Below are 18184 nucleotides of genomic sequence, written 5' to 3'. Positions count from 1 at the left end.
CGAGCACAAGATCTCTGCTCTCACATCATGGAGGCTGGAAGCAAGAGAGAGAACAGTGGGAGGAAAGGACCTTTTATAATCTCCAAGGCCACGCTTCCAGGGACCCCTCCCTAGCAATCAAGCCCCAGTTCCAACATTGCTGCTTTATTTCCATGAGTGCTGGGGAGCATTACAAATCTAAACTATTACAAAAGAGATAAAGAACCAAATTAACAATTTTATAAACAAACTCTAAAACTTATACCAAAGAAGTCTTAGATGAGTGATTTCAAGACATCAAAAAATATGAACTATCATAATAAAATTCTGAAAGATGGAAGAATTTAATTCACTCCAACTACAGAAGCCAAAAGGCACTGATCCATTAAAGATAGACTGTCTCATGGAAAAACCAACATGCTCCATATGCAAAACCACAACCAGTGACCTGAAACAACATGCTCTGCAATGTAAATGGCCCTTTTTGCCACCTGAATTGACAGAGCCTTCATTCTTGAAAGGAAACCCTTAAACACAGCTACTCCCATGAAGATAATGTCCTAGGTATTCACTGACTGAACCATGGCATACAGAACCAGTTACAGAATTGTCTATTTGTTGGGACAGCTGCAGACTTGGCACATTTTGTGTGAAAGACACAGGAAAAGTAATCAGACCCTCACTGTTTTTATAAAGACCAGCATCATTTTCAGAGCTCTTGCTCAATTATTGTGCCATCTGATCTGATCCTCACAGTAACCCTAGGAGGTAATTTAAGAGTCATTATCATGTTTATGGTGAATAAATGCTAGCAGAAGGTGATGAATTGTTAATTGTCACTCAGCAAGTTAGATGAAATACCTGGACTAGAACCGAATGTCTCATCTGAGAATGTCTCATCTCTTTTTTTCTAATCTGTACCACTTTTCTAAGATTCTATGGGAGTGCAAACTCCTACAGCAAAAAACAGATAGATGCCAGGAGGCAAAGCAGATAATACCTGCAAGGGGAAGAAATTGGCAGATTCTACAAAAGATGCCTGCAGGGTTCACTGTTTCTGTGCATAACCCAGTGATAAAATAGAAAATAATAACAGATTACTCAGTTGTCCCAAATGTAGGTATAAATTGAATGTATGAAACTCTAATAGCCGTAGGCAGCCCTGGATTTGAATTTTAGCTGTGCCACTTAGAAAGCCTAAATAACCCAATCTCTTTGAGACAGACTCAGCTTCCTTTCCTGTAATGATATCTATCCCACAGAGTTGTGATATATGAGGAATAAATTAAATAATGTGTATGTATCTTATATAATTGAACCTACCATATAATAATAATTAGCAAAACACAAAAGTTGTCAACTAAGTGAAATAAGAAAAGAAATATAGATGCTGCGGGCAGTCAGAAGGTACAAACCTCTATGAGCATCAGTTAATTAGTAATGTGGGATCTACTAACAGTAAATGCATGTAATGTTTGGAAAACAGTTAAGAAAGAAGTATTTGCTAATGCAACATATTTAAATAAATTAATCCCAAGGTATTGTGAAGTCTTCTGTGGAGCTCTTCAAAACCTAGATTTACCTATAAATCCACAAAAATAAAAAAATATAACTTCTGCAATTTCTTTCCAGAGAATTGGAAGAAGGGCTCTCATATACACATACACATACACAGTTATATTCACAGTAGTCTCTACGCTAGTCATACTCATGGTACAGTTGTGTCTTACTATTAACCATATTACTGATTCGAGGCCTTGGGTTTTTTTTTTAATGAATCCCTTGAATTTGTGTAAGACTATTAAAATTTCAATATGTATAAAAGTGAAATATATCCTAAGAAAAGTGATTTCTAGGTCTCAGTATATCTGGCTCTTTTAGTCAGTGAGCTCCCAGGAAGGGAAGCAATTTTGCTATCAAAAATGAATTTGGGTAGAAATCAGTAATAAAGAGTAGTACGTAGATTTCAATGTACAACTCTTCTTGCATTTTCTGAATTGTAACACATGTTGGTGAAAAACACATATTTTTCTGGGTGACATAGCTTTGAAGCAGATTTTCTGTTATTACCTAGATGGCTTTTTTCTGCTTGATAATTATGGAAAGTTTGACTGATGAAGTCCTTTTCGACTCTTTCATTCCAATAACAATAGGATAGAAAAGAACCCTAGAAATTTCTGAAATTGCTTTGCCAATTTGATTATAAAAAGAGCTCAAAGTTAGCTATGTGTAGCCCTGTGACTGTCAGGTGATGGGATGTAAATGAGGCACCCAAATGAATCAAACTGAAGATTGTTGACTTGATTAACTGTAAAAAACTTATGAATTTCAGTCATTGGGATTGAAACATATGCTTCCAAGATAGGATCTTTGTATTAATTCATATTAATTTCAACCCTATCAAGCACAGGAGAAGCAGTTTCTGGTTTAATGCTATAAATAACATAGTTAACTTATTTATGGAAGAGATTATGGAGGGTAGAAGTCAGGGAAGTATTGAGGTAAGAATACTTTATACAGAAATATGCAAAATTAGCCTGGCATGGTGGTGCACACTTCTAATCCCAGCATTTGGGAGGCTGAGACCAGAGGAATGCAGTTTGCAAATAGTCTCAGCTACTTAGTGAAGCTCTCTGCAACTCAGTGAGACCCTGTTTCAAAATAAGGACTAAAAAATAGGGCAGGGGGTGTAGCTCAGATGTAGAATGCCTCTGGGTTCCATCCCCAGTACCACTAAAAATATTTAAAAATTAAAAATTATGCAAAATTAATTCCAATATTTTGCTCACTTGCTTAGCTATCTCTCCTCAAAACTCTGACATCAAAGATCTCTCACACTTTTTTTTAATGGAAATAGTCACTGTATTTTATGCCTAAGCACTTATCAACTTGCAAAAATATTTTTCTGTAATTAGTCAGAAAACAAATTTTAAAGCTAATGTGTTTACTTTTCATTAGAAGTTGGAAGATGGAAACATTTGTAAGAAAGAGAATGAGAATCACACAAAACTATCAAAAGATTTTATAATATGGTCTGAAAAAGGGAGTATCTAAAATACATGTAAGAATTCAGTAAGATTTTATTATAATACAAAATTCATACTAAAAGGGGTGATATAATAATATGGTGGAGGAATTTATTTTAAATTGTATAGATATTATTGAATTACTCTGTAAAAACAATGGGAAAAGTTCATATTTGCACCAGCATTAGCATTTCATCTTCCCCACCTGTTTGTGTGTATTTTTCCTATTTTGTCTGTATTTTTTATAATGTCAATTGATGTATATTGTTTGTATTTTAAGGGTTTTCATTGCTGGTCCATCAGAAGCACTACAAATATTTTCTCTCTTTATTACTTTCATTTTCACTTTGTTAGTGATATCTCTGTAAAATTATTATTTATGAAGATAATTATGCTGATCTTTTCATCTGTGACTTCATTCCACAGTGTCTGATCCGACTGATAAATTTCATGTCCACCTTCAAACCTCTTCTCAATCTTTTGTTTTTTAAGTGGTGTAAATAGAGTGCATTTTTAAAGAAGTTTTTTATTGGTGCACTGTTGTCATAAATTTTAATGGAATACAAGAGGTAGAAGCATACATACACACACCACTCATTTAGCCCTTCCTCAATTCTCACTCATTCCCTTCCTCCTCTCTCCTCATGTTTGGCTTAGTGATTGACTTTCATATGTTTGTGAATGTACACCATGTTAATTAGAGAATTTCCCTCGTCCTTCCTCCCATCTCCCTCAGTTAGGTTGTCTTACTTGCTCATCTGTAGTTTCTCCTTATTTGTTTAGAATTCCTCCTATGACCCTTTTTATCCCTAGCTTCTGCATATTAGGGAAAGCATCTGATTTTTTACTTTATGTTCCTGACTAATCTCACTTAGCATAATGTTCTCTAGTTCCATCCATTTCCCCATAAATAATGTCATTTTGTCCTTCTTTATGTCTGAGTAAAATTTCATTGTGTACTTATCTCATAGTTTTGTAATCCATTCATCTGTTGATGGACATCTTGGCTGGTTTCATATTCTGGCAATTGTGAATTATGCAGCTATGAACATAGATATTCATGCCTTAGTTTGGTAGTTTGGTTTCTATTCTTTTGGGTAGATACCCAGAAGTCATATTGCTGGATTATATAGTATAGGTCCATTTCCATTCTTCTGAGAATCCTCCATACTGTTTTCCAAAGTGGCTGCACTAATTTTCAATCCCACCTATAATGTATTAGAGTCCCCACTTCTGTACATCCTTGCCAGCATTTGTTGTTTGTATTTTTAATGATTGCCATTCTAGTTGGAGTTATTTTTTCACCTAACTCCATAGGTGAAACTAACTAAGAGTTGGGTAGTTTTGATTTGCTAATGATGTTTAACCTTTTTTCATACATTTATTGTTCATTTGAATTTCTTTTGTGCCTATTTAGTTCACTTGCTCATTTTATGATTTGGTTATTTGTTGTTTAGTGCTGAGTTTCTTGAGCAAGTAAGGCATAGTCTAGATATTAGTCCTCTATCACAGAAATACTTGGCAAAAATGTTCTCCCATTTTGTTGGTTCTCTGTTGAGGTTCTTGATATAGTTTCCTTTGCTGTACAGAAGCTCTTTAGTTCAATGCAATCTCATGTATTGAATGCACTACCCATTAAATTATCAAGGTCATTCCTCCCAGACATAAAAATAATCAGTCCTTAAATTCAATTGGAACAACAACATCAACAAAAAGAATAGCCAAAGTAGCTCTCATCAACAAGAACCATGCGGAAAGCATCACAATACCTGACTTTAAACTGTAGTACAAAGTAATAGTAATAAAAACAGCATGGTACTGACACATAAACAGACACACAGACTAATGAAGCAGAATAATAGGCTCAAAACCAAATCAGCACACTTATGGCCAATTGATTTTTGACAAAGAGGCCAAAAACATACACTGAAAAAAGATAACCTCTTCAACAAACGGTGTTGGCAAAACTGGTTAGGCATATGCAGAAAAATAAAAATAAACCCTACTTTCTCACCCTCCACAAGACTAATTCAAGATGCATCAAGCAGTTGGAAATCAGATTAGAGACTTTATAGCTCTTTGAAGAGGGCATAAATCCAACACTTCCACATATAGGCACAGGTAAAACTTTCTCAAAAGACTCCAAAGGCACAAGAAACTGAAAGGCAGATCAATATGTGGGTGTGCATTAAACTCTTCTTACTCTTCCTCTAAGCTCACTTTAGTGTATTCAACTCTGTCTCTTCTTCAGTTCCTGGAAAGTAAACTTTACTTCCTAAAGGTCATTCCACATGTTATTCTTTCTTACAGGTAGAAACTTCTGCCCACTTCACCTCACTATTATCTACTCATTTTCTAGGTCACATCTTATTAGAATCTCAGAAATACTACTCAGTTATACTACTGCATGGTACCTCCCAGATATTACTCAATGTTTAACTGTATGATTCTTCTTTTATGTCTTTTTATCTCACTATATGTGAAGAATCATAAGGGCATATGTCCAGTGCATGTGATTATCTATTATACTATCCTGACCCTGAAGGATAGTTATAGCTTACTATATTCTTGTCAACAAAAAAAGGGAGGAAAAATTTTTAGATAAAACTCAATGAAAGAGAACATTTAACCTAAGTGTTAAAAACAATTAGAGTAGGGCATGGTGGTGCATGCCTATCATACCAGTACTTGGGAGGATAAGGTAGGAGGATCGCAGGGTTGATATCAGCGTCAGCAAATAGTGAGACTCTTAGAAACCTAACAAGACCAAAAATAAAATAAAAGTCTGGGGGTGTATCTTGAAGGTAGAATGCCCTTGAGTTCAATTCCTATAACATTAAAAAAAAGGAACGAAGGAAAGGAAGGGAAAGAATAGACAAAAAGGAGGATGAAGATCCTACAGTAAGGCATGGAGATGGAACACTTTTTAGTATATAAAGACTTAGGGGTGGCAATAATGGTATGGCTGTAACTTCCTTTGAAGAAAATGGAAAATACATTCAAATGGATATCTGTAAGCAGACCATGAAGTTCCATGAGAACAGCTGAGTACATTGGTACTTTTGTAAACACCATGGTGCTCTCCAGTATTCTTATAAAACCTAATGGATATAATTACCATGTAAAAAGTCTCAGAAACTTTAGATGACTAGGCTATAGACACATAGTATACATCACACAGTATAAATGAAGAATAGGATTTTGTAAATATCATGATTCTATGCATGAGACTCTATAAGGGGATGTGTTGTGTTTCTTTGTCTATTCATTTTCAGTGTCTCCAAAGTCATTTAGGTATAGTTGTTTATTGTTATTTTCTGTATCTAGTATGCAGTCACATGAGATATTTTTTGTGCTACCATCCCTTTTACATGCAATACCTAGGTTTCTGGAGGAACCAATGATCCTCTGACCAACAGAATCAGGGTTCTTGAACTCACCTTCAGACATGTGGTATGATGGCTCAGAAAATAGCAGAGGAGACCTGGGTACGATGGTGCATACCTGTAATCCTAGTATTTGGGAGGTTGAGACAAAAGGGTTGCAGATTTTAGGACAGCCTCAGCACCTTAGCAAGATCCTGTTTCAAAATTAAAAACTAAAATGAAGAGGACTAACAGTATAGCTCAAAGGTAGAAATATCCCTGGTTCAAACCCCCCAGTACCACACATACACACAAAAAGAAAAAGAAAAAAACAGCAAAGGAAATAATGGACTCAGCAACCAATCATGAGGTAAAGGTTTATTGATTTCCAAGTTCTTTTTGATTCTATAGTTCATTGGAGAAGGGATAAGATGTGTCAAACATATCCTCTCTCTAGTTACTTGTTTAACTGTAGGAGTGAACTTAAGGATGAGCAGGGCATGGGAAGAGTTAGTGGTGAGGGAGAGAAAGACAGATTTGAAACAAAGCATCTATCACTTCTCACAAAACCTGACATAAATCAAAATTAGGGCATGTTGTATACATTATTGTGTACTGCTCTGCTATAAATGTGACACTTAAACAGGCCTACATCATAATCATTTCTTCTAGCCTACATTGTGCCGAAACATGAAAATGGACAAAGTAATAAATTTGGGGGTTTGAAGGGATTTGGAAGGAGCTATGCTAATCTCAATTCACAAACACTCCAGGAGTTTACAATTCCATTTCCTTCGCACAGTATTAATGAAACAGGGTACTAGAAAAGTCAGATCTTCTCCTGTAAATCTGAAGCTATTTTCAAGGCTTGCTTAGAATTATAATAACTTCCACACTTATTAAGACACAGTATAGACCTCTGGTCTATTGAGATCATTTTAAGTAATTCTTTTTTTTTTTCTCCTACATAAGGTGGAGACAAAAATGTGAAAGCAATTACTTTATGTTGAATATATGATAACACCAGAAAGACTGGTCAATGCCACTTAGAAAAGATTCAATCAACATGTTTTTCCAACTGTTTTTTTTTTAAAAAAAAAAACATCATTGTAAAAAAAGATATTCAACAATTCCAGTTAGCAGAAAGATACATTGAGAGCTTTATGTATTTATGATCCTTTATAAGCCCCTTCTGATCTAAAATGTATAGCTCACATTCAATTTTTTCCCATTGGTATGTTTAATTCTTTATAATTTCTTAAGACTTGTAATTTCTTACTTTTTCATTAAGGCCTAAATGCTGAATTTCCATTGTCATCAGTATATGGTGACATTCATGTTTTATTCTTGATGTGGTAGGGTCATGGCTGATGACATATCTATATATTAACACTCTATATTGAATAAATAAAAGCAGCATTAGAAAATTGCCTAGCAACCACAATTTCACCCTGAAAGTTCCTTTGGAAACAACATAAATAAAAGATTACAGTGCAGGAACCACTCATTCCATTATACAAAATAGTTTATAAAGTGATAGTTTGCTCAATAATCAGAGCTCCTTATTGATGAGTTCCTTGGTGAACTCATCAATGGTAATAGAAGGTCCCAACATTCACCAAACTTTCATTCTATGTTATAGGAATTAGTATTTTAAACATCATTTATCATCCAAATTGGTACAAATTAAGTCAAGAGCAGTTTCATATTTTAATAATAAAATTTGATGGCTGTTTCTAATCTCAGAAAGAGTAAGAAATGATGTCAAACACTTTTCATAGTAAAATAAAACCTTTCTAAAACAAATTCATTGATGTTGGAAAATTTGCTTTTGCAAAATGAATAATTTAGAATTCTATTTGTGGGGGTTGGGGTGTAGCTCAGTGGTAGCATGCTTGCCTAGCATGCATGAGGTCATGGGTTCAATACCTAGTACTAGAAAAGAAAAAGAAAAAAAAATTCTATTTGTGAATCATCATTCTAAGTAATTGGGAGCCTTCTACTTCCTGTTTGCACATACTAAGTTATGAACAGGTATAATCAAACAATGCAATCTGCAGGCTGTCATACAAAGCCTCATGGCTTACTCTGTCTTTCATAATCACAACCTGCATAGCAAACTTTTTACTTTTTTTTTTTTTTTGCAGTACTAGGGATGGAACCCAGGAACATTATACCTGCAATTGAAACCCCCAGTCCTATTTTTATTATTATTTATTTTGAAACAGAGTCTCATTAAGTTGTAAAGGACCTCTTTAAGTAGCTAAGACTGACTGCAAACTGCTATCCTCCTATCTCAGACTCAAAAATGCTAGGATTACAAGCATGTGCCAACATGCCCAGCTAACATTTTTTTTTAAATTAGTAAACAAATATTAGTTATTTTGATAAAGAATATAATTGTAACTACAAGCAAATCTAGAAAGTTAAAGTTTAAAGTAATCAGGACAATATAAAACACAAGGATGGATCCGATGAAACATTACATTTAGACATTTTCTCAATGTTGTTTTCGAGATTTGAAATTAGAATTTTGGCAACAAATTTTGTTTATTGGACACCTGGCCAAGTAATGGACCAACCCCAAGAGACAGAGTCCTGACCCCTGCTGGCCTCACCTTCTTTATTTACTTGGGGTAGGAGGGACAAGCCAGCTATATTCTTTGAAATCCACTTTTAAAGATAAGTCAAGAGTTGAAAGGGAGAAGCACAGAAGAGGTAACTAGGAGGGAGCAGTGGAAGGAAAAATAGAGAGGAGCCCAAGGGGATGCAGAGGGCCAGAGGAGCTGCAAAGAGACGAGGCTGGCTAACCTCCACTGTGCTCTGTGTCCCAGGGTGTTTCTGAACTGGATCTAAATTAGACCGCATGTGGGGAAATGACGCTCTTCACAGATAAAGGACCAAGGACTATAAAAAATAAATAACAGTCGAGGGCAGTGGTGCACACCTGTAATCTTAGTACTTGGGAGGTTAAGACAGGAGGATGGCAGGTTTGAGGCCAGCCTTAGCAACTTAGCAAGACCCCGTTTAAAAATAAAAAAGAGCTAGGAGTATAGGTCAGGGATAGAATGCTCCTGGGTTCAATCCCCAATTCAATCTTCAATCCCCCAACAAATAAATAAGTAAATAAACAACACACATCAAGACATTTTTCCAGTTATGATAGTTTAAGGCATCTCTTAGCAAACTTAAAGATGTTAAAATTTTGAAAATTAAACATTTTCTTTCTTTATGCAGCAAATCACTTTTATTATTCATTTTATATGACCAAGCACTAGGATGTACCTTTTGCTTTTTCTCTCAATTTTCCAGAATTACTTATCATTTGATTCAAATAAATTGATTTGGAATGTAATATGGAAATGTGTTAACTGTCCTAATACTTAAGAACAAATGTCTAAATAATAATTTAATTAGACAATGAAAATTACAAAAATCTATAGAGATAGTGTACAGTACAGGAGTCCTTGGACCAAAGTTGATCATGTGGAAAACTTTTAGACACTATCAAATCTTGCCAAATATTAGAGAGAGGGTGGGAGAAAAATGGAGGGAGGGGAGAGAGAAAGGAGGAGGAGAAGGAGGAGGAGGAAGAAGAGGAGGAGAAAGAGAAGAAGGAAGAGGAGGAAGAGGAGGAGGAGGAGGAGAAGAAGGAGAAGGAGAAGGAGAAGAGAAGAAAGGGAAGGGAAGAAGAAGGGAAAGGAGGAAAGAAGGGGGGAGGGGGAGAATGGAAAGGAGAAAGAAGGAGCATGAGAGAGAGAATTAAAAGCCACTTTTTATTTGTCTTTTAAGATAACACTGTTAATCAATGCTTGAATCTTAGGAAATTTTCCATATCGAATTGTCTTAGTACAAGAAGTGAATATGAAAGAAGGGAATAGGAAGATGCATACAATGGCCATAGCCCTTGTAAGGGTTGTTTGTCCTGGCCATGGCATTAAGTAGCTTCTGACTCATTTAAGCTGAACTGCCAACAAAAGCCAAAAGTCTTTATATTGACATCAAGGCAGGGATAGTGCTTTCCCTATGTGTACACTTAGCAGTTTATATTCAATTCTACTCAAGTCTGAGAGGGACATGATGATAAATATTCTTAAATTGGAGACAGTCAGAATTGCATGGGAAAACTTGATAATTACAATAATGGATTATTGTAGTAATCTCATAAACTATATATGATTCATAGCTAACACATGCTCTTTTTACTCCTTGAGTCACTAACAAGATATGTTATTCAGTGATCATCAAAATAAAGCAGTAGTGCCAGGTGTGGAGGCACACACTTGTTATTCCAGTACTTGGGAGGCTGAGACAGGAGTGTTGCATAGGTTCAAAGCCAGCCTCAGCTACTTACTGAGGCTCTCAGCAACTCAGTGAGACCCTGTTTCCAAATAAAGAATAAGACATAGGGCTGGGGGTGTCGTTTGGAGGTAGAATGCCACTGGGTTCCATCCCCATTACCACAAAAAATAATAATAATAAAGCAGTAGTAATAATAAGTAAAACCACATTTATAATTCATAAATATATTTAAATTTCTCTAGCCTGTTATTGAACATCTGGTAGAAATGTTCTATTAACACATAAATACCTTTGTTCTAGAACAAAAGTTAAAGGAAACATTACTTAGCTTTCCAATTTAATACATAAATATAAAAAAGTAGTAATTGATCATTTAGATATGGAAGCAATTGCATATTCTAAACAAATCTATAATACCTATTGTGATTATTAAATTGTAATATTCATTGGGAGATAATAAAATGTTTCTTTAGTGGATTTAGATCTTAGAGGGTTTTTCTGGGGGAGTACATGTTATTTTAAAATATATATTATATTCCATTTTTTATATTGGGAATGGAACTTAGGGACATTCTATCTTTTTTTTTTTTTGATGGTACTGGAGTTTCTGGAAGCTCTTCTACTTCTGGGCTACACTCCTAGACTAGTATATATATATACATATATATATATATATACATACATATATATATGTGTGTATATATATATGTATATATATATATATATAATTTGGAAACAGGGTCTCTTAAGCCAGCGCAGCTGGTTTTGAACCTGCGTGATTCTCCTGTCTCCACCTCCCAAGCATAGGGATTACAAGCGTGCGCCACCATACCCGGCTTGGGACATTCTATCTTTGAGCTACACTGCAGCCCTTTTTTATGTACACTGTTAATGATGCATTATAATCACACATCATAATGTAGATTATAGTAAGTGACATAATACACATAGCAATTGGTGGGCTTCCCCCTTTTGGTTCTCTCCACATTCACTCCCTCTCATACAGGTTACTAAGAATGACATTAGTAGTCTCACATACATACATAATGTTGGTGGAAGTGCTTAGTTCATTGATCCTTCCTCCCCCTCTTCTACAGCTCCTAGACCTCCTCTCTGGCTCCACTGAGGTTTCTCCTCCATTAACTGGAGTCACTCTTGTATCCAGATTACTCCCTAGCTTCTACATATTAGAGAAAACACATGACACATCACTTTCTGTAACTGGTTAATTTCACTTAGCATAATGGTCTCCAGGTCCATTTTCCTGAAAATGACATAATTTTGTTCTTCTTCATTGCTTAGTAGAATTTCATTGTGTATATATCCCACAATTCTATAATCCATTTATTTATTGGTGGAGATCTAGATTGGTTCCATAATTTGGCTATTATGAATTGTGCTACTGTGAACATGGATATGCACAAATGACTGTAATTTTCTGATTTCAGTCCCTTTGGAAAGTTACCTAGGAGTGGTATATATGGTAGATCCATTCCCAATTTTCTGAGGGATCTCCACACTGATCTCTATAGTTGCTGTATTAATTTTGCAACCCCACCAACAGTGTAGAAGAGTTCCAAATTCCCTACATCCTCAACAGCATTTATTGATTCTTTTTGTCTTCTTGATAATTGAAATTCTGACTGGAATTAGATGAAATCTCAGTTTAGTTTTGATTTTAATCTACCTCATCGCTACTGATGTTGAGTATTTTTCATGTATTTATTGGCAATTTGTATCTCTTCTTTTGTGAAGTACCTATTTAGCTCAATTGCCCATTGTTTTGTATGTGTGTGGTACTGGGGATGGAGCCTAGGGCATTCTACCTCTGAGCAACACTTTCAGCCATATTTTTTAATTCTTTATTTTGAAAATAAGATCTCAATGAGTTGCAAAGGGCCTCACTAAGTAGCTGAGGCTGGCTTCAAATGTGCATAATCCTTTTGTCTCAGCCTCCCAAATGCTGGGATTAAAAACATGTGCCACCACATCGGCTTTCAATTGACCATTTCTTGATTGGGTTCTTTCTTTCTTTCTTTTTTTTTTAGCATAAAGTTTTTATTTTGAAACAAGACTCACTAAGTTGCTTAAAGTCTCACTAAGTTGCTGAGGCCGAACTCAAACCTGAAATCTTCCTGAACTGCACCCAGCTTGGAGTCTTTATTTTTTTTATTTTTATTTTGCCAGTGTTTTATTAAAAGAGAGCTTACTTAAGAAACCTCTAAGGAAGTGAAGAAACTAAGTAGATCCAAGGAAGGCAAGAAAATCATTTCAGTAGGTGTCTGGCTTGAGGCTGATTCTGTGGGGAAGTGTGATGTCAACACAGGTATTCCTAGGACAGGGGCAAGGGGCCAAGCGGCTTGGGGAGGAAGGGGATTCTCAGATACATTGGAGAGGCCATTCTCTGGATAGAAGCAGCTCAAGTCCCTAGTTTTCACCATTTGGTGCAGTTTGCACGGGGCTGGGCAGAGAGGGATGGATAGGCATCTGTAACTTTGATTAGGGCTCCACATGATGATCCCATGTCATCCACTTCATATTATCGTCAATTCCCAGCTATAGTTTGTCCTTCAATCACCACGGTATTATTGCATTATATTGGGAAAAAAGAGGATAATGAACTTTGTGAAGAGTCAGAAATTCCTGCAGTAATCCTTACTGTTAGTTTTGCCTTGTCTGCTTGCCTCCTTTTCTAGTATTCACTGGGTGAATGTTAAAGTTATGTTCCAGTAGATAAATAGAGCTCATATGCAAGAGTGGAAGAGTAATTGCTTCCAGTTCTTTGAGGACATCTCTGTACAAACATTAGCTAACTATAAATTTAACTGAGTAGCAATTTCAATAGTCATGAGTTGCTCATAAAAACAATGGAATTCCAGTGGTCCATCATTTAAGTCACCACTGACAGATGAAAAGATTAAAAAATTATGGGAAAAACACACAATGGAATTCTACTCAGCTATAAAGAATAAAATCATCTCATTCGCAAGAAGATGGAAAGACCTGGAGAACATTATGTTAAGTGAGATCAGTCAAGCACAGAAAGAGGAGGGACGTATGTTTTCTCTAATATGCCCAAACAAGGGACTATTAGAAATATCAGAGGGACTCCAGATAATGGAATCTTTATATATGGATTTACATGGAAATATTTTATGCCTCATGTGACTTAAGCAGCCTTTTGACTAGTATTGTAAAATTAAAGAATTTCAGGTTTTTCTTTGTGTTTGTAGTCCCAATCTAGTTTGGACATAGATCTGTTGCTCATGTGCTATATGCAAAGTTGTTTTGAAAATATATTATATTTGAAAAATAATATTAAATTAATATTCTTGGATAAGATACATCATAATACCAGGTGTGGTGGCGCACACTTGTAATCCCAGTACTTGGGAGGCTGACACAGGAGGATCCCAGTTTCATGTCCAGCCTTAGCTACTTAGTGAGGCCATCTATAAACTAGTGAGATGCTGTTTCAAAATAATGAATAAAAAAAAATAGGGCTGTGGGTGAAGCTTGGAGGTAGAATGCCCCTCAGTTCAATACCCAGTACCACTAAAAAAAGATAGTTCATTTGATATCAATTTCTAACTGGAAATGTGTGATCCTGTGAAAATATTTGACTATATATGTATACACACACATATATATGGCATATACATGATATATACATTACACACATACACATATATATATGTGTGTATATATATATATATTCTATACTAGTGTATTCTATACACTAGTATAGAAAATTTATATCCTGCATCCCATTCTTAAGTTTTACTATATTAAGAGAAATGATTATGCCTCTATTATTCTCAATTTTCTCCTAACAAGTACATGAAGTAAGATTGTAAAATTGTGTTTCAATTGAAAGTATTCCATCAGGTGGGGGGATATGATTTAGGTAACATTTAAGTAAAATTTCCTTTTTAGGTCTTGAGACACCATGATAAAGAATGTGTTATAAAAGCAGCAAGTAGAAAGTTAGCCACTGAGATAATGGGCACATTTTGATAGAGATGACTGTTTTTAAAAAGGAAAGTGATGCCTTTGGTTCGTCAGCTAGTGGCAGAGTTACTGTTCTATGCTTCTGGAGAGGAAATTAATTTTCTGTAATCAAAAACTGGATTATAGTCTTTGTCTTCCTTTACCTTGGCTACACAAGTCATACCAAGGGTTTTTATTCAGCAATGTTACATGGACTTTGGTAAAAACATGAATCAACATAATCAGTGTAGCATGGTTTCACCTGCTACAGTTCACAGCTCCAGAACACAGTGTTTCTCTGTCTGGAGAGCAAGAGATATTATTTTGTAAGTGATGGCATTTGTAAGATTTTATTTTGGGAAATAAAAGGAAATGAAAGTAAAAATCCTGAATTTATGCAGAAGAAATTTTTGGAATGTTGGAAAAATGGATTTACAGAGTGGTATAGAGCTATATATTTTGGTAAATTTCTAATAATTAACATTGATTTTTGTAGAAATACTAAAAATAATTACCAGATGATATTTAATAGTAGTTTATTAAAAGTACAATTTTAATCTTCTTATTGTTTGATTCCTAGTATATGTGCATGCAGCTATATACTTACAATATACAAACATACCTTCCATATATACTTTTGCAATCTTTGTGTGTAGAGGCATACTGGAATTAAACCCAAAGACATTCTATCCCCAAGCTATATTCTCAGTCAGTTTTTATTTTTATTTTTGTTTTGAAACAGGGTCTCACTAGGTTGTTGAGAGTCTTGTTAAGTTGCTGAATCTGCTCTCAAACTTGCAATAAACCTCTAAAGTACTGGGATTGCAGGTGTGCACCACCACACTTTGGCTACATATGCAACCTTGAGATTGTTTAAATTCACTGAGCATATTTATAAAGTAATTTTTTGAAAGTTAGAGCATCTTTAACCCATCACATTGGAAAAGTAATGTTTTTTTCTGGAACAAAGAAGAAAATGGAGATTAAGGAAAAGAAAAAAAATGCAATACATAGACAAAAATGACCTAGACTCAAGGAGGGATAGGATATTTTCTCTATATATTTTCCTTTCTTTTATGATCATATTGATTTTAAAAAGCCAGTAAATAGAGAAAAAGAGTTTACTATCCTCCTCCCCCTGAATTTACCAGCTAAATCCCAGGCCTTTTCTTTGTTTTTCTTCAGCCAATTTCAGTGCCTACCTAGGCCTTGGAGAAGACATTAGACTCCCTGTAATCCACTGCTTATATCAGAGAAAAGCCTTATTTTTTATTTTAAGAAGATTGAATAAGGGTTTTGTCAGTTGAATAAAACTAGGCTAGTATGTCCTAGTTTTATTTATTATTATCTATTAGATACTGTGTTTTGACTCAAAACCAGTCTAGAAGGTATTTAAAATTGACAAAGACTATTTACTACTTTATCATCTCAAATTTAGTTTTGAAAATCAAACAACTGCCAATGTACAAATAAAATGCATAGGTACTTACATAGACAAATGAATCTCCAACAGAAAAAGAAATTAGTTCTGTTTTAACCTATAAAAATATGACAAAATTTACATTGAAAAATCATATTATTAGACTATTCAAAATGCCTGGGTTATCTAACCCTTCCCTACTATGTTTATTATAATACAAAGCAGTATGATTTCCTAAATTACTCCTAAATTTAGCTGTCCTGATTCAGTCTAAAGTTCCTCTGAAGTGGTCTGTAGAAACATCAATTTCAATTTCATTCTTATAATGATTCCCTTTGATTTTATAGGATAGTTGTGTTCTGATTGTATTCAACATTTTCAGTCTGTGTTTTTTCACTCAACACATCAACATGGTCCCTTGGAGTTAATTAATGTTTACTTGGGGTTGCACATAACAAGAGACTATTATGAGATTGATCTGTGAGAAAGGAAAAATGGCACCTACTTTGGTTCATAGTCTCAGTTTTTTTGTGACCATGAGGTATAAGCATTGCCCCATTTAGCAGCAGAATACTTTTCCTAAAGCAGAAGTGCAATTCCATTAGGCACCGAAATGATGGTAAATGTTAATATAGCTCTCTGGCATCCAGTAAACGACGATAACTTTGTTTTCATCCTGTTTCCTGCAGCCAACCCAACCCGAGTCGGTGGAAGAGAGCCTTACCCTGGCTCTGCAGAAGTGATTCGGGAGTCCAGCAGCACCACGGGCATGGTCGTCGGGATCGTAGCCGCAGCCGCCCTATGCATCCTCATCCTCCTTTATGCCATGTACAAGTACAGGAACCGGGATGAAGGCTCATACCACGTGGATGAGAGTCGAAACTACATCAGTAACTCAGCACAATCTAATGGGGCTGTGGTAAAGGAGAAACAGCCCAGCAGTGCGAAAAGCGCCAACAAAAATAAGAAAAACAAGGATAAAGAGTATTACGTCTGATCTGGGGATCTGAAAAGGACACTTGTATAGAAATATTCTTCATTTTATCTGAGACATAATATGAACTTACTTTCCTTTTTATGAAGCACATACAAAAGAAGACAGGGAATGCAATCAGGAAGGAAAGACTTTTAAATACACACACACACACACACACACACACACACACACACACACACACAGCAAGTATCTCATGCTCTTGTTTCTCAAAAAAAAAGAAGAAGAAGAAGAATGAAAGAAAACAAACAAACAAAACAAAACAGGGGCCAATAAATTCCCTAACAACTGCAGTGTTTTCATTTACTCTGCCTGCTTTTATGTTGCTGGAACATTTCTAAGAGACAATGATGACCGCACACATTCATAAAGCAAAAGAGTATTACAATTTCAAGGCACAACATAAAACATAACACAAAAAAGAAGCTACCTATGATCCTGGATTAGCCAAAGTGCTAGCATTTTCCTGAGAAGTCAGTTAGTCTGATGGCCAGAGAAGACTGTCCTTGTGAGTGAAGCAACCTTCAATTCTGTATGAGTTTGCCACCTGGTGTAAGCAGAGCAGTGGTTGGAACTTGCATTTGAAATGAAGTGCTGGCTTTTTTGAAGACCTGTGTAGAAACACATTCAAAAAGCCCCGTTTTAGTTGTGAGAGGAAAAAAAATATGGAGGCCTTATTTTCCAAAATATGAAATATAAGGCACATTTTCACACTAAAATTTTAAAACAAAAACAAGAGGGCATAGATGCAACCATTGGGAAATTTTCATGCACGCTTACTATGTTACTACATATGTTTATATAAAATCCATCTCTGTGTGCTTTCTGGACTGTAATAAGTGAATGTTTTATAGCCTGTTGTATAGCAAATGCAAACTATATCTCTGCTCTTCAGGCATTTTTGGTAAATTCAATGTTATAAGTGTTGCTAAGTATAGGAAGTTTTATGACATCAGAGCAACCATTATTATTTCAATCAATTTTTTTTGCCACCATTATAAATTGCCACACTTTTGTTAAAAGCAAAATACAGTGTAGTGTTTATCCTAAAAAAGATATGTATGAATGTATATAAAAAGACTCAGCTACTTTTTTCTTACATGTACAG

General features: G+C 35.3%; 1 protein-coding gene across 38 annotated transcripts in view; it reads left to right on the top strand.

Annotated features, from left to right (window-relative positions):
- Window positions 1–17079, top strand: part of NRXN1 (neurexin 1) — a gene marked incomplete at both ends in the record, with an annotated part of 1249621 nt that extends 1232542 nt beyond the window's left edge. For all 38 annotated transcript variants that reach the window (XM_080711553.1, XM_080711552.1, XM_080711543.1 and 35 more), the window contains one exon: window positions 16772–17079. In XM_080711553.1, coding sequence (XP_080567679.1) covers window positions 16772–17079 — 308 coding nt within the window. The remainder of the gene's footprint in view (window positions 1–16771) is intronic.
- Window positions 17080–18184: the final 1105 nt, after the last annotated feature.

Source organism: Muscardinus avellanarius (genome assembly GCF_963383645.1).
Source record: "Muscardinus avellanarius genome assembly, chromosome: 15".
In the NCBI taxonomy this organism is placed as follows: Eukaryota; Metazoa; Chordata; class Mammalia; order Rodentia; family Gliridae; genus Muscardinus; species Muscardinus avellanarius.
Note: the sequence above shows the minus strand (reverse complement) of the source record. Positions and strands in the feature narration are given on the sequence as shown.